At 44.0% G+C, this 22068-nt stretch overlaps 1 protein-coding gene across 1 annotated transcript in view; it reads left to right on the plus strand.

The window, feature by feature from the left end:
* Positions 1 to 22068, plus strand: part of BCAS1 (brain enriched myelin associated protein 1) — a gene marked incomplete at both ends in the record, with an annotated part of 58865 nt that overhangs the window by 32168 nt on the left and 4629 nt on the right. Inside the window, 3 exons of the mRNA XM_084246608.1 lie at positions 5670 to 5711; positions 12447 to 12620; positions 19149 to 19214. Coding sequence (XP_084102734.1) covers positions 5670 to 5711; positions 12447 to 12620; positions 19149 to 19214 — 282 coding nt within the window. The remainder of the gene's footprint in view (positions 1 to 5669; positions 5712 to 12446; positions 12621 to 19148; positions 19215 to 22068) is intronic.

Here is a 22068-nt window from a genome sequence, read left to right on the forward strand (position 1 = left end):
GACATCGGTGACCCGTATTCAAACACTTTCATCTGAGTAAGCAGGTAGAGGCAGATCGACGGGTGCATCTAGAGGTGTGTAAATGCAAAGTGCTTTAGGACATACAGAAGCAGCACATTCATGATTGCACATGTATTTTGCTCAAGGTGAGGATGTGGATTTGGTTTAAAAAGTAATCCAATTAAGGAAAACCTGATGTAAATAAATAATGGTAGTGCTGTACGCACATAATGGCAAATGGGGGTGGGGCAGTCTTCCGAGCAGCAGAACCAAAACAGAACTGACGTGCCAGAGATCTGCTGGACAAAGCCAAGAGGGGAGCGGGCAGGGGCGCAGAGAGAAGCCTGTAGACACAGAGGGTCTGACACCTGTGAAGGGAAGGAGGGAATGAAGGAGGAGCAGGTGGGAAAAGCCTCAGACCCAGGACAGTGCTGGGCCCAGTGGGGGATTCCAGAGCAGAACTTGTCCACTCGGGGTGCCCAGCCCCGTCCATGGTGGCTCGCGGCTGGGAGCAGCTGGGGAGAGCACCCCCAGGGAGCATCACCCAGGACGCAGAAGGCGGAACAGTGGGCTGTGCTCCTCCAGGGAAGTCCAAGCAGCGCGTGTCCGTGGCGCCACAGAGGGGGCAAATGATATGGCCAAAAGGAAAAAATGACCAAAGTTTGTGGAACACTTTTACTTACAGGGTAAGAGTTTGAAGTGGGACAGATCTGACTGTGTCTACCCCCGTAGCTTCAGTTTCCTCATTTGGAAAATGCAAATCACGCCACCCAGGGCACAGAGGTGGAGCAAGAACCCAGTGGAACACTGGACAGGCCTGAAAGTGGCCCATGTCATCTATTGCTGTGCTCCGGAGGTTGGGCGCTGACTGCACACGCTTCTTGGTCTCTCAGAGCCGTCCAGTTTGGGGGAGCCACCAAAACCACCAGCCTCAAGTATTTTACCTTTTCTGAGCTTTGGGATTGATGAGGATAGGTTGGTTTCTCTTGCAACCTCAGGCCCTTCCCACCCCCAGTGATAAACCTGTTGGAGGTTTGTCTCTCCCATGGTAGAATTACATCCGTCTCAACTTTTGGTGTGTTTTTTTTTTAACCATTATTTGACTATTTGTTAGCAGACTATAAAAATCATGAGGTTAAGAGAAACCACAACCAAATATTCTGTAAATCTTCCTTATCCTTGTTTCACCTCTGCAGGAAGAGTAGGATTCAGTAGTATTGCTGGCCATGGTCTCTGTGCTGGGTTCTTGTGTGCAATGCTGTGTTCTGAGCACTGGGCAGCGAGCATGAGGCTGCCCTCCTGGAGCTTACATTCTCAGGGTTGTTTATGGAACAGAATAAGACCTCTGCAGTCTTTGAATTGGAAGAAGTTTGGTTATATAATCAATCTCGTAAAAATTTTGAAACACAAAGACAAATGTAGAAAGTGCTGGTCATTTCGCTAGCCAATCCTAAGAGTTTTTTTCCTTCTCTCTTAATTGATAAGATCTTAAATGAACTGAATTTGAAGTTATGAAACAACTCTTTCCCCTGGAAAACTGTGGTTCTGAAATTATGTTATTTTTATAACTTTTTTATGACTATAAGTTATTTTGACTGTACATTACTTTATTGCTGAAGTTGTCCTTCTTATAAAACAAATACAGAAATAGCCTTTGAGAAAATTAATTTTTCATTATGTTGTACTTGGCAAAAAATGTTTACATTCTACGTACCTGGACTAAATATGGCTCCCCCTGTTGTGAATTCATCCGGGTACCGTTTGCTCTGTGACCTTTTCAAAAGTGACTTTCCCTATTTGTGCTTCTTTTCCTCATCTGTTGAATGAACATTGGGTTAGACGGTCTTCAAAAATCTTGTATATGGCAAGTGTCGAATTCTGGGCAGGATCGGGAAGGTGGGGCTGTGTAATCTTGGGCAAATTACTTCACTGCTTGGAGCCTTGATTTTCCTATTTGTAAAATGGGACCATGCTTATTTTAGCATTATTATGAGAAACATACTAAAAACTCAGTGAATGGTGTTACCATTTCATCACGTATGAACAGTCAGGGGTCATGGTCAAAATATCCACGTGTGGCTTCTGCCATCCACAGCACCCTGGGCTCAAAACACGCCTCAGGCCCATTGGCTACTGTGAAAACACTTGAACTTCACTTGGAGGAACAAGATCAGTGCACATGAAAACACATACATGCACACATGTGTGTGCACACAACTAGAAACTGCATTTGGAATCTCTTCAAAGTAACTCTTCTCTCCCCTCTTTGAAGGAGAGAAATGAGTGGAAAAGAAATGTGAACTCTGATGCCAAAGAGACGTATCTCTGCCAGGCCAGTCACTGGCTGTGTGACCATGAGTGGGTCACTTAAACCCTCCACGCTTCAGTTTGCTCGGCTGCACAGGTTGCCACGGTCCGCCTCCCGGATGACAGGGGGGGACCAATGCCAGCGACTGGCTGAGGCGACTGAAATTTCCATTTTGGAAGGATGAGGGTTACAGTCCTGCGTTAATGGGATGCAGGTTACAGATGCCCTGGGTGTCTAGCAAAGAGGTCCCCAGTACACCCCAATTCAAGGGTAGCCAAGTGCTCCAGTCGCCACCAGGACCCTACTGAGCAGCACTGCTCTCCTCGGACCCAGCTGGGAGCAGCTCACCTGGAATCCTTACCCCGCTGGAGGATTCTCTTTCTGGAGACGCTTTCTTGAAATGCTTATTTCTGCCCACCCCATCCATCCTGATGCCTAGAAAACACTGTAGATGCTGAACCGTAATTACAGAAATGGCTCCAGCTCTGGCGTGAGTAAGTGTCTTTACACAGGTACTGGGAGGAGCTGTGGGGCTACCAGGCGGAGGTGACCCAGCCCCCCTTCAGCGTGCATGGCCTTCCCAGGCTGGATTTCTGGATCCTTTAAACAAGCTGTGATCCTCAGTCTAACAGCCCATCTTTGGAAGGATGGACGAAGGCTCAGAGACCGGTGATTAACTTGCCCAGGGCCACACCAGAGCTAAGAAAGAAGGTGACTTGGCTTCACCGGCCAAGATGCTCTAGACCTGGCTTCTGGGTGGGTTTTCTCTTGCACAGGCTCAACAGTATTGGCGCCCCGGCTGCTCGTTCTCTACGAGGGAACTTTGCATGAGAGGGGCGTGTCCGCCACCCCGGTGTGAAGCTCCACTCACAGGCCTTTGACTGTCATACAAAATGGCGGAAGGAATGAGGATGGTTCTGGGACCCAACCCTAAAGCTATAATTGGTCTCTGTGAAGTGAAAAGTCACCCATTCACCCTTCTGCTCCAATTTCACAGGTGACATGAAGAGGAAAGTGTCTTCTTGACCTTAAAAGAATTTTTTTACCACAGGAACATTTGCTGTTTTCCCTTTTTACCAAAGACTTATAATCATGACTTTGTGAATGGTGGTGTTTTGCCCAAGCACAGTTGTTTCACTACATTCTTTTATTTACAGCAAGGGTGTGGATGGCACATTCACCATAATAAGCTGTTTTCTTTTAAAATGTATTTAAGTGAAAGTTGATTTTTGAAATCAAAAGGTTGATTTTTGAAAACATACCAAGTACATAGAGGGGGGACATGGAAAAGTGAAGAAACAGAAAAATTGTCTATAAACTGATACAGTTTGAAAAATGTTCAACGAGACTCATTCCCAAGATAAGTTGGGCTTCGCCTGGGTAATATAACTTGGAAAACATGAGTTAGCAGCTTCTTTTGGAACAGATACGATGTGTAATGCCAAGTGTTGAAACATCAGAAAGATCTGGAAGTCTGGAGCGGTAATGAAGGCCATGGACACGCCAGATTCAGAAGCAGCCCCTTCCACCCCCAACATCCAGTTCCCAGCTTCCTCTGGAACTGCGTGAGCAGCAAATGGCCAAGAACTTTCCAGACACAGGAAACCAAAGATGCAAACCGGTCTCATTACAACCCACCGGAACAGGAAAGAGGGTTTGGAAAACTGAAAATGCTCTTCTGACATAGACAGCCCTGCACCTAATGAAGGCGATCTGTTGACTCTTGAAATTTTTGTGGGTCTCATTGGAAGAGGTCTGACTTATAAAATACTGGTTAGTTGCTTGCAAGTTCTAGTATTAAAAAGCACCCTAAAAAGCTGGGAGAAGAGGTACAGAGTTCCAAGAACTCTGATTGCTTGAGAATACCTTTCAGTCAGAAGCTTCCAGAAAGCCCCTGGTCCTTTCCAGGGACACATTATGGCTGAGTAAGCTTCTTCACTGGAAGAGGAGGATAAACAGAAAGAAATGGTCTCCCTGGGTCTTGTCTAGGGAGAAAGCAAGTCTGTAATAGTGGGGCTCCTGTAATCCCCCCAAAAATGTCATCATGGAAGTTGTCGTGGGAGAGGGAAACTTGGCTCTCAGAGCCATTTCCACCGCATTGCAGTGTATCCCCTGGAACAGGTAGCTTACCTCTCTGCACCTCCATTTCTTGCTGGAAATGAGGATCTCCATACTGACTGCTTGGGGCTACCGAAGAGAAATGACATACACTGAGTCCTTAATGCAGAAGACGCGTTTGCAGGTGTCAGTCCTTCCACACCCACTGGGTTTTTAAAGGTAAAAAATAAAGGCAGGACTTGGAGCAAAACAGGGAGGAGATCTTAACCTGGAATCCAAGGAACACGGGGTCTATGAACACCCTGCAATTATTTGCAAAATATTTTATTTTCCTGGGAGGAGGGTTCACCAGTGTCAAGGGAGTCCCAAAGTCACCTCCACAGGTGACACTCGGGCAGCTGATGGAATGACTGCCCTGAGTTTTGATGGAGCTGCATCACTCTTCTGCTCAGGACTGCACTCTCTGCTACATTTATTTTGGGGAGCAACAGTGCTTGGAGCTGGATGTGTTGGCCTCCAGCTTTCTGACTCTTCAGAGATGTGTTTTAACCAAACCTCACTTTGATAGGATGAAATCGACCCAAATTTCGGGCTCATGCAGGAAGCAGCTTCGGATGCTGGCACACCATGGTCAGGGTGAGGCTGAGGACCCCACTAATTACAGCCGTGCCTGCTGCCTCCATGAAGGGCCTGGGGGGCATTTCCCTGGACTTGCTACCAGAAATTTCCTAAGCAGCACCTTTGTTTTCACCTAACAATGTCTGGGTATGTTGTGACTGATCCCTTATGTCCCTCTGTTTGTCAGTTACCAGAAGATACAAAGGCAGATGTGTTGCTGGCCCACACCCAAGACTGTGGGTTGTGTTTTCTTTCTTTCTTTTTAATTGCATTACTTTTATTGAAGTAATATTGGTTTACAGTACTACATGATTAGAGGTACAGGTTCACCCCCCTTGAGATATATGTCTCCAAAACATACCCACCTCCCAAGCATCCTTAATCCTCCACCCTGGTCCACGCAGCCCCTTCCCCTTGGTGGGGTTTGCATTCTCCATAGCCACCCCCTCTCCTGGCTCCATTTAGATCCTGGCTGCACCTGGAGATTCCTTTTCTCTTTATTGCATTTTAACAGGCATCATTTGTATTATCTTGTGCTGCTGTTCACTTGTCTGAGTCTCTGTCAAGTTCCTTTGGAACGAGGTTTACAGAAGCCATGACCAAGATCGCGCCGGAGGGCTGTGAGCCCAGCTAAGCCTTCACTTTTTGGTAACATCCTGACTCTTTATTTTTATCTCTCTTTTAGTCAGTTAAAGAGGAATCAGTCCCCACAGGTTCAGAGGAGAATGTAAGTTACGTGTTTCATGACAGAATCATTCCATTCTCATCTTTGGCACCTTGGGCCCCTGGGCATTTCAGCTCTGGGATCCTGAGTTCTTGCGTGCTCCAAGTGTGATCCATCTGCTGTAGACTCTTTCAACCTTTTTCGGGATTAGGGGCCACTGGGGAATAACATTGGATGAATATTTGTAACTGGAGAGAGGCGAACTAAATGCAAAACCAGAGCACACGTTTTTGTGATTTCTTAGCCTGCAGGGGTTGAAAGAGTCTACGAACCATGAGACATCTTTACACTTTCTTAAGACACAATGACGCTGCAGCCTCTGCTTCATTCTACCTTGATTGCTCTTTCATCTTGATTTCCATGGCAACCCCATTCTCTACTAACTGTGGGCGGTACCGGCAAAGGTAGTTGCATCAGACGCGGCATCCTGCTGCAATACTGCTGTGACTGGTCTTGGGCTGGAGGGCGGACTTTGTGAGTCTACACCTGAGCCTCCCTGGTTTTTTGGGTGTTTTTGCCTTTGATCTTCTGGAGTCAAAATGTTCAAGACAGTGCATTCATGTCTGCAAGAGGTGGCTCTGTGGGAGACACACAGAAATGTAGCTTTCCAAAACACCTTCCAGAGAGATGAATAAACTGGCCTGCTGAGTTTCAGACTCTGCTTTGAAAGTACAGTCTTTGGAAAATTTTATAAGTGGGATGAGTGAATTCACAGGTCCTTAATATAGAAGCTGATATTTATCATTTTGCCAAAGCAAAATATGTTTGGCTCTTTCTAGGTGTCTCTCGTTTACTTGCCATAGATGGGGCTTGTGTTTTCATTTTAATTTCATTGTTGGAACTGAACAGATGTTGAAGAGCCAAAAAAATTCCAGAAATGTTGTGGTAGGGAATGAAAATTAGAAAGACTATGTCATTATGCGTGTTAGGAGAAAGATCTTTGAAATCTGCTTTGTTGTTGTTGTTGCTGTTGTTTTTCTTTCTCTCCCTCCTACTCCCTTCCTCCTTCATTCCTTTCTTCCATTTCCTTCCACTCTCTCCCTCTCCCTTGAGTCAAAATTTATAGCTCAGTCAAGCTCATGTCTCTCATAATTCCAGAAAATTCTGGTGAATTTATCAGTTTTACCTGAATTTGTCAATTTTTAGAGAGCCAAAATCTCCATTTCAGCAAACTGCAAAGAGAAAATCCTTTACATTTAAAAGCTGCAGGCCCAATCGGAAGCACCAGTTAACTTTGAGCTTCCCAGCTCTCTGAGACAAACCTTCTTTGGGGACAGCAAGCAAAGCTGCCGCCTGAGGAGTCCTGAGCCTCTCACAGCTCACACTTTTCTCCTCTTAATGCACAATTTAAAACAGAAATAGGAACATGACATAAAGCTAAGTTATTGATGCCAAAAGATAGCACAACACCTGGTGGAGAGTGAAAGAAAGGAAACTATTTTCCCAAGAAAGTAAATGGGCATTACAAAAATCGCTTTACATTTGCCTGACAATTAACATTTCTATTCTTAAGTTTCAATATTTAATCACCTACAGAGTATTCATTGGAAAGAATGGGTCAGAAAAGCTTGCCCCATTGTCCCCAGACTCTGACACCTTTCAGGCCTCAGTTTACTCACTAAGTGGGCATAATAATAATACCTACCCCATAGGTTTCCTGTGAGAACTGAAAGAATAATGCAGGTAACGTAGCCCCTCTGTGCCTGAAACCAGGGAAGAGCTTGGCAGTCCAGGAACTTGCAGACCACCCAGATGGGCCAAGTCTGACCCTGTGAACTAAGATGGCTGTGAATGAACAATGATGTAAAAAAATTTTAAAAATTAAAAAATGAGAGATTTAAAAAAAATTAAAAATTTTAAAAAAGAAACTAAGAAAAACACAGAAAAAAAAAAAGAAGGATGTGGAGATTCTTGAATGGTTGAAAACAATTAAAAGAAGAACGACTATTTCATACATACAAGTGATAGGACATTCAGATGTGTGATTATGAATAAAGTTTTATTAGAACAGCCACACCAAACACAGCCACATGCATTTCTCTGCCCCGGCCTTGGATGCTGCTTGGGGGCTACAGGAGCAGAGCTGAGCAGCAGGGCTCCTGGAGGGAAGTGTTGGCCGCCCCTGCAGCAGCTCTCAGTGCCCTGGGTCGTGAGTGGAGTGAGCGCTCCCCTGTGATCAGTGATCATGCACCTCACAGCCAGCTCAGCGCCCCCTGCAGGGAAGGCACATGCACTGCAATCAGCTTAATCTCCTCCCGCACAGGAGAGATGGCTTTTACCAAAGAGTATCAGATACTCCACCCTCCAGAGCAGGACAAGTAGCTTTGATTATATTACAAGAGTATTTTTGTCCATCCATTGTATTGATTTATTTTTTTTGTTCAATTATTTTTACTGAGGTGATGCTGGTTTTCAACACTGTTTATGATTTAGGGGAACAGGTTCACATCTCTTCAGATGTATGCCACCACCCCACACCCACTAGGGTCATCGTCCTCCCTAGTCCATTGGGGGCCCCTCCTGACTTGCTTCTCCTCCTTGTGCTCCCCCTCTGGTAGCCTCAGTTCTGTAGTCAGATCGGTAGGGTTTGTTTTGGTTTAGTTTTGTCTATTGCTTTGTTTTGTTTCTTTCTGTTCCTCACAGGAGTGAAATCCAGGAGTCTTTTAACTAGCAACTTCTGGTTAAAATATCATTGAGTACGTTTTTAAAAATAGCTCTATGGAAAGTTTCCAAAACCAAACTATCAGTCCCTGCAAGTTCCTGTATTTTTACAAAGCAAAGGAGAGAGTGATTTCAACATTTCCCAACATTTTTCTTGGAAAAAAAAAAATCGGCTTTGGGGCCAATTGGTAGTTTAGTGCTTTTTTTTTTTAGAATGTGCTTCTGGGGCTGTCAGAAATGCCATCTATTTTTCTTACAGTAATGATCGGATCCATTAGCTGTAATCTGAAAATGTTTGGTCATTGTTTAACTGAGTTAACATTGTAATCAATGAGGCAGGGGGAATTTTTCCTCCTCACTGACTAAGAAAATAGGTATTTCTGTTGTTTATCTCTTTGTAAGCAACCTTTCAGCACAAAAGAAAGAAAACTCAAGTCAAACTGGATGAAAAAGAAAATAGCTCTTTTTGGGTCTCAGCACTAGAAAGTAGAACTGGTGTCAAATGAAGTTTGACTCAGATTTCTCCCTTAGCTCAGCCTTCCTGGCCTGCTTACATTTTCAGCCTCCCATCGTCACACTACCCAGTGCAGAGATTACGCCATTAGAAACCCTGACCTCTAGGGATTGGTTCTCTCTCATTTTCTCAAATGGATTCACGTGTTTCGTTAGTCAGCTTCACCAGGTTGTGGTACAGTAACAACCAGGCCCAAATTTCAGTGGCTTTCAAAGCCAAGATTCTTTTTTTTCTCACTCATGCTGCATGTTAGCAGTTAAGTTGGCTGTGACTGAGTCACAGGGCCTCTCCCTGGGATCAGGACTGGGGAAGCAGCCCCTTTAGTCAGAACACACAGTGGTCGTGTCAGAGAGAAGTGGTATCAAGCTTCCTCTGGGTTGTGGTTTAATAATAATAATGTATCCTCACACTACATTCTCCAGCAAGTCACCCAGCTGTGGGCATGACATACGATTCTTTTACAGGAAGGCAAAGTGAGTATTGGGGGGGAAAAAAATCATACATTCTGCCACCCTGAACTCCTATGATCAGAAGGTACAGCTTGTTGGTTGGCCGAGACCTGTTCAGTTGGCTTCAGCCAAATTACATGACCTTATAGTTAAAAGAAGATCCTTCCCCCATAGAAAAATGGACACTCTGTGAAGCTAGAGAGAGAGAGAACAGTTATTCAGTAGAAAAATAAAATCTCTACGAAGTCTTTGTAGTCAAATAATCATGTTAAAAATCAACTCAGAAAGAATCTTAAAAAGAGTATGAAATAATTTTTTTTTAATCATTATTATATGGTAGGTGGTTTAAGTGGATGAAATCTATTTTTGCTACATATCCGTTTCCAAAACTCACAGCTCTAGCAAAAAGACATAAAACAAATGTCAAGGGTAAGTAAAGTACAACAGTTATGGGTAAATGTGAAACCTTTGCCTGAAATGCGTAAATGCACTATTTTCATGCAAAGTATAAAATCCCCTACTGAAATCAAGAAAGCAGGATTTAATTCTAAAATAGAGCACAAATCTGATTTTCATTATGTCCATCGTACCCAAAATCAAAATGAGTAGATGTAGTCATGTATTCTAAATAAGGAATGGCTTTGTTAAAAGCCCTGACCTGGAAGGAAATAGGAAAACAATCAAATCAGATTCATATGTTTATATATGCAAATAAGCTCCTTACTTAGCTCCAATACTTGTGAATTTCCACACTGTGTTGGTGGATTTTCCTTGGCTGCTGAAAGCCAACTTCTTGGTCTGACATCAAAGTCAATGGGAGTCTTTAGAAGTACCCCCCCAACCTTTTTGCCTACCGAAATGGCTGTCCTTTGATGAATGGACTGTCACTAGGATTTATGACTTGACACCTCTCAGCATTTGGAAAGGCCCAGCAAGAAAACCACTGGCAATCAGATAAAGTTGATTTACAAAGTGATTGCCATACAATCTGATCATTTCATTATGTCAAATTCCCTCCAGGCCCCTTCCCTCCCCCTAAACAAAACACAAAAACTTGTTACTTCAAAGACAGAATAATTCTGAATTCAGAGTCAATGAGTCAAACTGTTCACTAACTACCCAAGGCCCATTTTCCTTTCTTCCATCCTTCTTCCTTTATCTTTGGTAAGGTTGGCAACTGTCATATGCTGAAAGTACTTGGTTGTGAGTACTGTGTCTCAACCAGTAATCCCATGTCCTTCACCAATAATTAGTCTAGAGATAAGGACATGACCACTGGCCAATGAAATGTGCCCTGAAATAGGGGAACCAAAATGAAGAACTTCATTTGAACAAATCTTTCCTTGTTTGGATATTGGGCCAAGGATGTGATGCCTGGAAATGTGGCAGCTACTTTATATCCATGAGGTAACCAATAAAAGAATGAAAATCCTGCAAGCCAACAATGGCATAGCCAAAGCATAGACTCTTTCTATCCTTTGTCTTCTTAGGGTCATTATAGAACAACTGAACCAACCCCAAAACTCTTACTTACAAACTTCTTATTGCTTCTTTTTATTGGTTAAGTAGCTATTAGATATCCAATTACCAGTAGACAATTCCATTCTCATTGATATGGCTACTTGTGGTGTGATTTTGGCCAAATCATTCAATTAGTCAGCTTTTTCATAGATAAATAATATTATCCATAATGTTATCCACTATGAGCTGTCTTTTGTAACTTAATAACTATTTACCAAAGTAATATATTAAAAGTTCTTTGCAGAATATTGGGCATAGTAAGAGGTGTTAATATCATCTCTAAATAGCATCTCTAAAGAGGTGGCTGTTAATATCATCTCTAAATAGACATGTACATAGTGGGTGATTCCAGATAATTCCAGATAGAGCAAGTAGTTCTCATAGTACACAAGTAACAACCACTAGCATTGATTGAGTTTTTATTATGTGTCAGACTGTTGGAAGAACTTCACATGCATTGCCTGATTTAATTCTCAAAATAATTAACTGCTGTCTCTATCCGCATTGAGCAATGAGAAAACAAAGATTCAGAGAGTAGCAGCCGCCTTGGTCTACAGCTTTTGTAAGGAACAGTCAAAACTTAGGCCCAGACAGGCTCCCTCTAGCAGCTGCCTTGTAATCAACACATCGTCAGCCTGCGTTTCAACTTTACTCCAGGGCTCTTATGGCTGAAGCTACATTTTTCAGAAATGCAACTGAATGACATTGACCTAGTTATGGAACTCCACATTCACAGCAGACTGCTGACCCCAGACTTTTATTTGGCTCCAGTCTTTGCCTGGTTTCCGGATTGGCCTGAGTCAAAGACCTGAGCCCAGCCTCCCCAAAGCCCAGTGCTGTGTTGGACCTGTCCAGTGTTTTCCCTACCACTGTCCCTTGTACGCTTTTCAGCCTTTCTCCTGTCCCTCTCCCTCTTATTCTCAGAAACCTCACTTTGTTAATGTCTGCTAGTTTTTTTTTTAAGTATTTTTCTTTGTTGAGTTGTTTGCTATGTGCTCATCCAATATTTGTCTCAGTCATTCTGACCTGCTTTACTACACATCATTCCTTCAGACTCCTTCCATGCTGCTGTCGATGGCTACTACTGCTTTCTTTAGGGCTGAGTAGTACTCCACAGTGTGGACAGGCCTCCTGCATCCAAGCCTCTCTCAGTGGCTCGCAGGTGGTTTCCCTGTCCCTGCTGTTGTAACTAGCACATTTCCTTAAGGCCATCCTCGCAGGGATAGGGCTGCTCCTGATTTTTGCCTTGGCCAGGTGTAACTTAGATTCATGGTCCTACCGCCTGGATGCGCTGTGGAGCAGGCTCTGAAGGGTGGTCTCCAAAAGGACTTCCTCACTGAGCCTTTACCCGCAGGGGGCAGGAATGTTGCCACTTCCAAGTCCATCCGTCCAGCAGTGGTTGAGGAATTGGCTCTGGGAACATGATCTATGACGTGAATGTCACTTCTTGAAGTTGCGCTGTGGGGAACAGTCACAGATTCAACCCACAGCTACTATGTGGAGGGCAAGGCGACTAGGATCCCACTTTACAAAACATGTTTCGGGGGACATGCTTTCTTTTTTACTGTCTCATTACCTGGCAAAATAATCCAGGAGGTGTGTGAATCGCCTGTAGAGGTTGTAAAGTCCCAAGAAGCAGAATCAGCCTTACAGACGGTGGATCTCAACGAAGATGGGCATGCTCCCCCCAAGCCCGCAGAATCAAAATCCAAAAGAGAAGAAGGCAAACCACAGAAAACCTCCATCCTGGCGTTTTTCAGACAAATGGTAAGCCGCTTGCTTCCAGCCCAGTAAGTCCTCACTTACCACGGTCAATAGGTTCTTAGAAGTTGTGATTATAAGCAAAGTGCGGAATCACGAAATCAGCTCCTTGAGTAATGACATTTTGTGCAGCATCCGCTGGGAGTCTTTTCCTCATCAATGTTTTAATGAAATGATGTTATTCAAGGACCTGCTGTACAGGAAAAAGGAAAGACCTAGAACACAGCTTCCAGGGACAAAGGACCCTTGTGAGACTCGATAGTAGATTGCATGTGTGGAATGTGAATGAAAGATGCGTACGAATTGTCAGTGAGAGGATTTATTCAATTTATTCAATCACAAGGAAATCTCAGCTGATTGCTAATATCCCTTAACCTCTCTTTAACCCCATGCTAACTCCCTTTTTGATAGAGAAAGCTGACTTTGGGTCTTGAGTGAGGGCAAACAATAGCATCCACCGAGAAGTGGCTATGACTTCTTACTTCACTTGTTATTTATTTTGTAAGTTTTCCTTCTGTTTATGTAAATGATACTGCAGTTCTCATGCTGGTAATGATAGGCGGTTTCCTTTGAAAATATATTTACTACATAAAGAATATAAGGCATTTTTTAAAGGATTGGTAATATATACTCCGAGTTATATATTGATTTTGGAGAAATTCTGAAGGTGATGTGTGAATGACACAGTTTGGACAGGGCCGATTTATTAATTCCAATAAGGAAATGACAACATAATCTAATAATAATGAACATGTAAATGTGGTCGGTGAATTTGCCATGCCTTTCGTTATATCGAAAGGAGAGAGTGTGGGCAGGCATCTTTTGGTGCCTATCAAGAGTCTTGTACATTCAATAGCTAAACAGCCAGAAACTTAAATCATACAACGCAATAAAAGCCAAATTGGTTAGAAGACAAAAAACAAAAACTCCTGTAAAAGGTCATTGGTTTAATTCTCTTTTAATGAAAAACAAGAATTTCATTATAGTATGCCTTTATTTTCAGGAGCATTGGGGAGTTTAATCCTTTGAGAAAGCAATCTCTAATTTCACAGGCTCAACCTGTTAAGGAATTCTTTCTGGTCCACAAAACAAAACCAAACAAAACCCTTGCCAGTGGGAGTTGAAGCATATTAGAAACAACTCTGCTAGAAATTGTTGACAGGAGCCATTTTCTTTTATTGTTGGATTCTCATGGAGTATGAGGAGAGAGGGAGTCGTGGGCAGTCCATGCAGCAGGAAACCCATCTGTATTCCTGGCAACTTGGCACCGAAAATGGGGATCAAGATTTGAGCTTTTGCAACCAATTTTGACACCATATCAGGAAAGAAAAGAACATTTGGCTTATTTCTGGCAACCCATCTAAACTACAAATGGGATCCCCAAATAGTTCATAACATTGAGGAGGATCCAACTTTCTTGTTTCTGGATGGAGTTGAGAGTTTAAAAAAAAAAAAGAAAGAAACCCAAACAGAATGACGTTCTCTTCCAAGTAAGCATCATGAGACTTCTCCACTTAAAAGAGAAAATACAAGAGTGCTAAATAAGGATAGGAAACCTTTAAACCACCCACTGAATCCATCCAAGACAAATCCTTGCATTCTAGTTTTATATCACTTAAGTTTATCCTCCAGGGATATCCACTAGATATTGTTTGGGGATATGTTCTAACAGTAGAAACTGGGTAAGTCTGAGTTATTAGAGGAACAAATTGGAAACAGTGTCCTTTGAAATTGTTTCTCCATCGGATGGGGCTAGTGGGAAAAGAAAACATATTTTCCCAAACAATCCTCTATGGAGTCATAGTAGTAGGTCTTATAATGCCCATTGCTCTTGTTATTTATTGTCTGCTAAAAGCATGTCTGAGAGCTTGAACACTATTTTTTCATTTTAATGTTTAAACACCAAAGTTTCCATGATTATTGAGATTTCTCCTGAAATTCCAAATATCCTAATTATACTTGTCTTTTATGCTGTTTTGTTTTCATTGGAACAATGTAGTACCACTGCAACTAATTCAAGTACACAAAAGACACAGTTCACCACAATCCCCACCACTCCCTATTGTCACGCCCAGCCCAGCTCACTCATTAATCCTATTTTTGTGGGTATCTGAGTTTGCCATAGAACTACCTCATTCTTTATGAAAACTTCATCAAGTCACATTGTCTGAATTTATCATAGCCTGATTAACCATTACTCTACTCATAGATATTTTGTTTGTTTCCAATGTTTAGCACTTTATTCATTCACTAACTCCACAAGTAATTATTGAGCAGCCACAATATTCCAGACAATAGGGTTACGGGAGTAAGCATCAACAGATGTGGTCCCTGTCCTCATGGAGAAGAAGCCTAATAAATTCCAGATCTGTTGAGCACACACCTTGAGTCTTGCACATGTGATCCCTGATGCTTCAATAAACCTGCGTGAACATCCTTGTGCACTGACATTTTTTCAGACATTGTTTATTTCTGTACAATATTTGATTTCTTCGCTCAGGTGTAGTTCCCATACATCTCCCACTGCCACATCACCTGTGAACTCTCACCACAGTCCCTTGTGCTCTTCCCTCCCCTATTTTGACCTGTTTCCCTCCCCCTGCCCTCCTATGTGCCTCAGATCTACATGTTTTCATATCTCCATAGTATAGATTCCCAGGAGTCAGCTTTGCAATCATTTTCAGGAAACATTTTTTGATAATGTTTTCCTGGCTTCCAAACTGATTTATAGTTATTGGGTTTATGCAGAAAAAAAAACTTGTTCTAAAATGCTTGACAGTAGAGACAACATCTGGATCATAACTGTGTTTTTTTAAGCTGATAGGTGAATATTTCAGCCAGATTTTAATTATTAGCAAACTATAGTTTTTTAAAAATAGTAATTGAATAGAAAACACAATTGCAAAGTCATCACACTTGTTTTGTATTCAGTATCGCCACTCATCAGATCACTGATTTTCGGTCTTCTAGCCCCTGACTCCCTTAAATTTCTTTCAAGTAACGCATCTTGCTATCCCAAGGCAAAGTAACTCTTGGTTGAGTATTTTTTCGTTTAAATAAATGCACGGCCCAGTTCATTTCTAAAGAAATCTTTTTGTCTCCAGAAATTAATCTCTCTTAAAAATAAAAATAGCAGGAATATTATTTTTCAAATAATTCTATTTGAAAAGAAAATAGAATCTCAGTTTTAGCATTGCCTCCGACACATGTGAATATACCTCTTCACAAATATCCTTGGGGTCCCACCGATTTTCAAATTAATTGCAAGGAATAGCTAAGACATCTGTCATGCCCTAAATAGAAAAAGATTCTTATATGTATTAATTCAGTTGTGTGTCAAGAAATTGGATTTTTGACGCACTAGTATATTTTTACAAAGCGAGTGGGTGGAGAATAGTCATGCGCCCACCCAGCAGGTAGACAGCTGAAGCTTAAAGGAGGGAGGTAGGAAGAGACAATAGATTGATGATTTGTCAATATTAATAACACCTCATGCTGGAAAAGTGCTTTCCTCCTCCAAGCTACCGTCATTTCCAGTATTACATTTAATCCTCCTCGTGCCTCTTTCTTTAGACCATGAGTTTTGTAAGAAACTCTTGGTGGGAATAACATTCTCAGGCTCAGAGAAAGACCATGAGCTTTAATTCTGGGCAAAGTAAAACCCACAGAGCTTTTTTATTGATGACAGTCAATCTAATGCATCTAAGAAAACCTGTTGAAATTTACTATCTGGAGGAGGGTTTTGTGACGGTAATTAGAAGAGAGAAACTGGATCTCCTAACCCTAGTTCTTCCTCTAGTCCTAAAATAGGGATTCTGAGTTGCTCTTTGGGGAAATTTCTGAAAGCAGCATTTGGGGGGGGCAGGAGGGCAGTTTGTAGCTCTATCAGCAACTAGCATTCCTTCCTTACGGGGGCCTCTGTGCTGAGTGGACACTCCTCCGTTACCAACAGTGATATTCATAATAGCTAGTGTGTACTGCCTGCCTGCAAGGGGCACTGAGCCCATCGTGTGCCTTGCTCAATATCAAACTGTAAAGGGCAGGAATGGACACAGTGCAGGTTTTCTGATCACATGCAGACCAGGTGAAGGAGGATTCAGAGTCCTCAGCGGTTTTTTGCAGGTCTTTTATTGGGGTTTACCAGACATATGGCAGGCAGGGGTGCTGGGGGGCCAGGAGGCAGGCAGGGCTCCCAGCCCCCAGCAAGTCTTCACTCTATCTGGGCTCACTGGCCTTCTCTGCTTCTGCTTCTGCTGGCGTCCCCGTGACGCCGCCCTTAAAAAGCACAGTCTTAGCCCAGGTGAATCCCATCTACCTAGGCCCACACCCTATGCCAGGTGCCTGCCATAAGGCATGCGTTCAGGACCGCGAGGATCCATCATCTATCCTGATGGCGGGAGGGCAGAAAAGCCTGACATTTTTCCTTACCCTACACAAACACTGCGAGATGCCCTCCCTGGCCTGCTGCACAGACAGGGCACATGGATGCAGTGGGGCTTGACGTCTCCTCCTTGTCCTCCTGAGTTACTGCAGCTTCCTGGACTTCCAGCAGGAGCTGCTTTTTTTGAGAGTAAATGGAAGGAGAAAACCCTAAACTCCCTCTCCAAGATCATCCTCTTACTGGTTTGCCTGAGATGCCATGGTTATGGGCGGGGCTTACCCAATGTTACAGCCAAGAGGAGAATGAACACATGAACACGTACACTTCGGACTTAAGTTTTTAGAATAGTCTTGTCACTAAAATGAGGTTGACCTTGGCTGTGTCATTTTGTCCCAATTGCCCAGTTCCACGTCAAGGGAACATCTTGGTAAAACACAGCCTTTGTTTATCCTGGAAATGTCTAGTAGGATCTGTTGAAATGAGGCTGATCCAGTAAACACTCCTGCTGATAGACTCACACTAAATTAAAATCTGGTCGCAAAGCTTCCTCTGTTCAATCTCAGCTTTGATTGGATTCACTCTCTATCAAAATACATCTGATTTCTTCCCAAGAAATATGCACCCAACACCAAACATTCCACAGTGTTTTGAATCTGAGTGATAGCTAGTGGGGATGGCTCCTCAGAGCATGCACATGATGAAAACCACAAAAAAATGACTTTATTCATCTGCAAGGCTGGGGTGTCAGAACTAGGTCCCAGCTCGGCTCTGCAGGCCGAGGGCCCTGAGGGGCTTGCTGAAAAAAGCTGCCTGGTCTGGACAGTCTCCGAAATGACTTACTAGTCCTCAAGCTGCTCTTCAAAGCTCTGAATAGTTTGAAAGAATTTTCATCTCTTTAAACAGTAACTACTGCTTCTGACAGCTGGGGAAGGAGATGAACTTCTGCGGTTATGTCCTTTGAATACAAAATCCGATGGGAACTATTCTAATTTGTCTCTGCAAGAGGGATCTGCAAAGAGAGGGAGGGAATAAGAAAGGAAGGAAAAAAGGAAAGAAAGAAGGGAGAGAGAAAGAATTAAGAACTACTAGTACTAAAGAGGCCTCAGATGGATTTAATAGCACCCTTAGTCTGAACTCAGTATAAATTCCCGTTTGAACAAATATAGCTTCATGCAACTCAAAATGAACAACAGAGAAAAATCTTAGAAAACTTTGAGCTACTCTTCTTTTATTCATTTTGTTAAGTGGGTGCTCTGGTCGCAGGGATGCCCCTGAGAGCCTGAGGGCTGTTTGCAGGATGCTATCCCGGGCCCAACAGGAGGGATGGGATTGAATTCAACCCTGTTGCTCCTTGAAACCACAGCCTGCACTCAAGGCTCTGCAGCTGTCATTGCCATGTTAGAAATGCAAATTCTTGAGAAGGATTCCAGATGTATTGAATGAGCCCCCTCAGGGCGGGGCCCTTTAATCTGTGATTCCACAAGGCCCCCAGGTGTTGCTGAGGCAGTGAGCTTGGGGGTCACTGCTTTGAGCTAAGTGGTCATAGCAAATGCAGCTGTCAGCCAGATTCAGCTGTGGATTTAGGGACTCTCTAAGGAGATGCTTGATCAAATGCCTACAAAATCTGGCCATGAATTGTCTCTCATCAGCAATTTTGATTCGGGTGCATTCCATCCCTGTCGTGGATGCCACTGACCGCAGGGGGCGCTAAAGGATAGAAAATGGAACATCAGGCACCTCCTATTTCTCTACCAGGGGAGGAAATCCGGAACACCCACCCCCCAAATGTGACCAATAGAAGACTAGCAATGGTTTAATGGTTCATTTATTCCTTCATTCAATGTGTTCTACCACCTCCCGGTTCCAATGTCAGTAGCTTCACCATCACTTATCCCAGAATGACTTACTCCCAAGGTTTTGGACTTTTCTTGTTGTTTGGGGAAGCCAAGGCTTGAATGTCATCAAGCTCTGGTTACAGGCTGCACGGAGGTGGGCTGTTCCCGAGGGATGTGTTTCCAGCTGGTCTCCCTTTGCCTTGGTCCCGAATCTCAGTGGCGAATGACTGAGCTCGTCCATGTCAGAAGTTCCCTTGTGCTTTCCATGTCGCTGTGCTTGTGGTCACTGAAAGGCCATTGTCTGTTTTGTTATTTTAGTCAGTGAAAGGGGATGAAGGGCTCACCCACACGGAAGATATAAATGGGAAAGACTCCAACTACCAAGTAAGTGGCCTGGAAACGTGGTTTGGTGGCGGGACTAGCTGGTGGATGCTCGCTTCTTTCCAGCCTCGTTTTCAATGCTGTTCTCAACCACAGCCAAGGCATTGCATGGCTGCAGGTTGAGCACCACTGTAGACCAGGCGCTGCCTTGGGCTCTGCAGACACCGGCAGGAACAAACGACGCTGGCTGCACTTTTTTCTCACAAGGTTTTCATACACTTTCTTTCCGCTTGTCCACATGGACAGTCCTCTGCTTTGGTCTTGGCTGACCCGTCACCCCTCAAGAAGCCCTTCCACACCCAACCATCATCCTGCTACATCTTCTGCTTCATGGTGCTTTCATTCTAATGGGTCATTTCTCTGAGTCGCGTCTTCTCTCTCGTCCCCTGCCCCTCAGGAGCATCTGGGGGCAAAAAGGAGCCTCTTCTGATTTCCCATCTTGCCTTGTACTTGGCACTTAGTAGGAGCTATTTCTTGGATAGTGAATGGGCTCAGGGTTTCTGTTCTCTCTCCCCAGGAAACATAGTACTTTTTTTTTTTATAACTATAGGCTTGTTTGTTTTTTAATGGAATCAACTCATGTTCAACACTCTACAACCTGTGCTCTTTTTTTACCTGAAAAATATCCCTCCACAGAAATGTCATCAAATATCCCTCTGCTAGTTTTGTCAGACAAGGGGTTAAGAGCAGGAGAGGCAGACCCGCTGGGTTCGAATCCTGCCTCAACCAAATTTTTGGGCCACGTGACTAAAGGCGAATTATCAAATCTGTGCGAGCCTCTGTCTCATCTGTGTGGCGGGGCTAGGAGAGGAGGTGGTTCCATTGTGGTTGTACTTAAATCAGACCCTGTGGAGTGCAAAGAACATTCCTGTTCAGATGCTCCCTACACGTTCATGGGAGAGAAACACAGGCAGCCTGGAGACACAGCCACACAGAGGTATCGGGGGTGAAGCTCCCTTTTGAGAATAAGTTTGTTCTGGGAGTAAGAGGAGGCCTCGAGGCTGGAGGCTGGAGCAGAGTGCAGAGGGAAGCAGGAGACGAGGCTGGCGCCCCCAGGGGCTGCATTTGGCAAGTCTCCATGAGCCGCACCCGGCGTGGATCCACAGCCTCGGCCTAAAAAAGTGTCCAGGTTAAGCACTGACGTGCAAACAGATGACCACGGGTCCCAGTTTGCCAAGGATTTTCCTGGTTTTAAAACTGTCAGCTCCATGTGCTGCAATGCCCTCGCTTCCAGGCCAGCCAAGAGGATGGGTCCACTTGTGGCTGGCATTTCTGTGGACGCCATCCAACAGGCTCTCCAAAACCAGCTCCATCCCCACAAGCCTTGGGGTGTGCTGTCTCTGTTGCTCCTGTGTGGGTGAGGAAGCCGGGACGTCACTGGATTTCTGGTGATGGAGCAAGGTCACGGGGGAGCTCACTTCACCCATCCCTTGGACTCCACACACCAAGCTCTTAGTCACCCACTGCCTCTTAGAATCTTCTGAGCCACAAAAGCCATAGGGAGGGGCTTCCCCTGGTGGCGCAAGTGGCTGAGCGCAGCCCTGTGAAGCTGTCCGCAGCCTCTGCAGTGCCGGTTCGATCCCAGCCGGCCGGCGAGGGTCCCACATGGAGCCGCAGACCTCTCCTGTCTCGACTGCTGCTCCCCTCAGCAGTGCATTTCATCAGTCTGCCTGTTCTGCTCCCTGCTTTCTCTCTGGTGAATCCTCTCACCCTCCCGCGCATCTGGCCTGTACCCCAGTGCTTGTATAAATGAATAAATCTTTAAAAAAAAAAAGCCATAAGGAGTGTTTGAAGGGGTCCCCTGGTTTCTGGCCTTTCTGAGAGCACCCTGGTGGGACTGCTCATTCTCAGGTGAGTGTCCTCTCTGGCTGCCTCTCTAGGGGCAGTTGTATCTCAGCAGTTGCTACCACCTGGCCGCTGGCAACCTGACGGGAGCTGGGGTTGCATGTGGGGTCTGAAACATCCTTCTCCAGGAAGTTCTGCCTCCAGATGGCTGCCCCCCATGGAGGCCTTTGCACTAACTCTCCTTCTCACTTACTTCTAAAGATTGTGCTTGACCCACCAAAATGAAATGAGAGTTCAGACAACAGCCACATTCTCAATCAAAACTGGTCCTTGGTATAGAATTTGTGGACCTGGCACGAAACTTCATGAAGCAGTTTATAGACATCTATGGGTCAAATATGGCCCCGAGTGTCATTGGGATTTGGTGGTTTGCCATAAACAGGGCTTTAAAACTTTTGAAGTCAATATTATGAATTGATATATTTTACATTAAAAAAAAAAAATCAATGTGAAGTGTCCAGTGAAGAACTAGAAGATCTGAGAGCGCTGGAGCTTAGTCCTGCCTGATATCTCTTGGCTGAGCCTAAGTAGCTTTGTCCCTTTAGACAGGGCATGTGCTATTCAGTTCGTCACAGTCCCCACCCTTCCAAATTGTCTCCCCATCACCAAAGCCAGCATTGCTTGAACTGGTGCTTTTCTCACACTAGAGAAATAGTTCTAGTGCTATTTCGTGCCTGGGGACAAAAAGTCTCAAGGTGACTTTTCTTACCCCTAGCCTCTTTCATATTTTTATTTCATCTGTCTGGCCCCCATATTCAGTTCAAGTAAATGAGGGGTAGAGAACTACTTTCCAGTAGATGTTTTGTTTCTGTAATTTACCTCATATTTGCTAGAATTTTGGGTGTTACAGACTTGTCCCTCCAAATCGTGGAAGCCAACTAGGACAGCAAACATTTCACTTCATTGTGAATGATGTATGTTTAAAACTAAACATAAATAATCATTTTCTTCTACCACTGTTTCATGGAGTGAAGGGACAGTTTCATATCAGAAATTCAGATAGACATAAACG

The sequence above is a fragment of the Talpa europaea genome (genome assembly GCF_964194135.1).
Source record: "Talpa europaea genome assembly, chromosome: 11".
NCBI classification, from domain to species: Eukaryota; Metazoa; Chordata; class Mammalia; order Eulipotyphla; family Talpidae; genus Talpa; species Talpa europaea.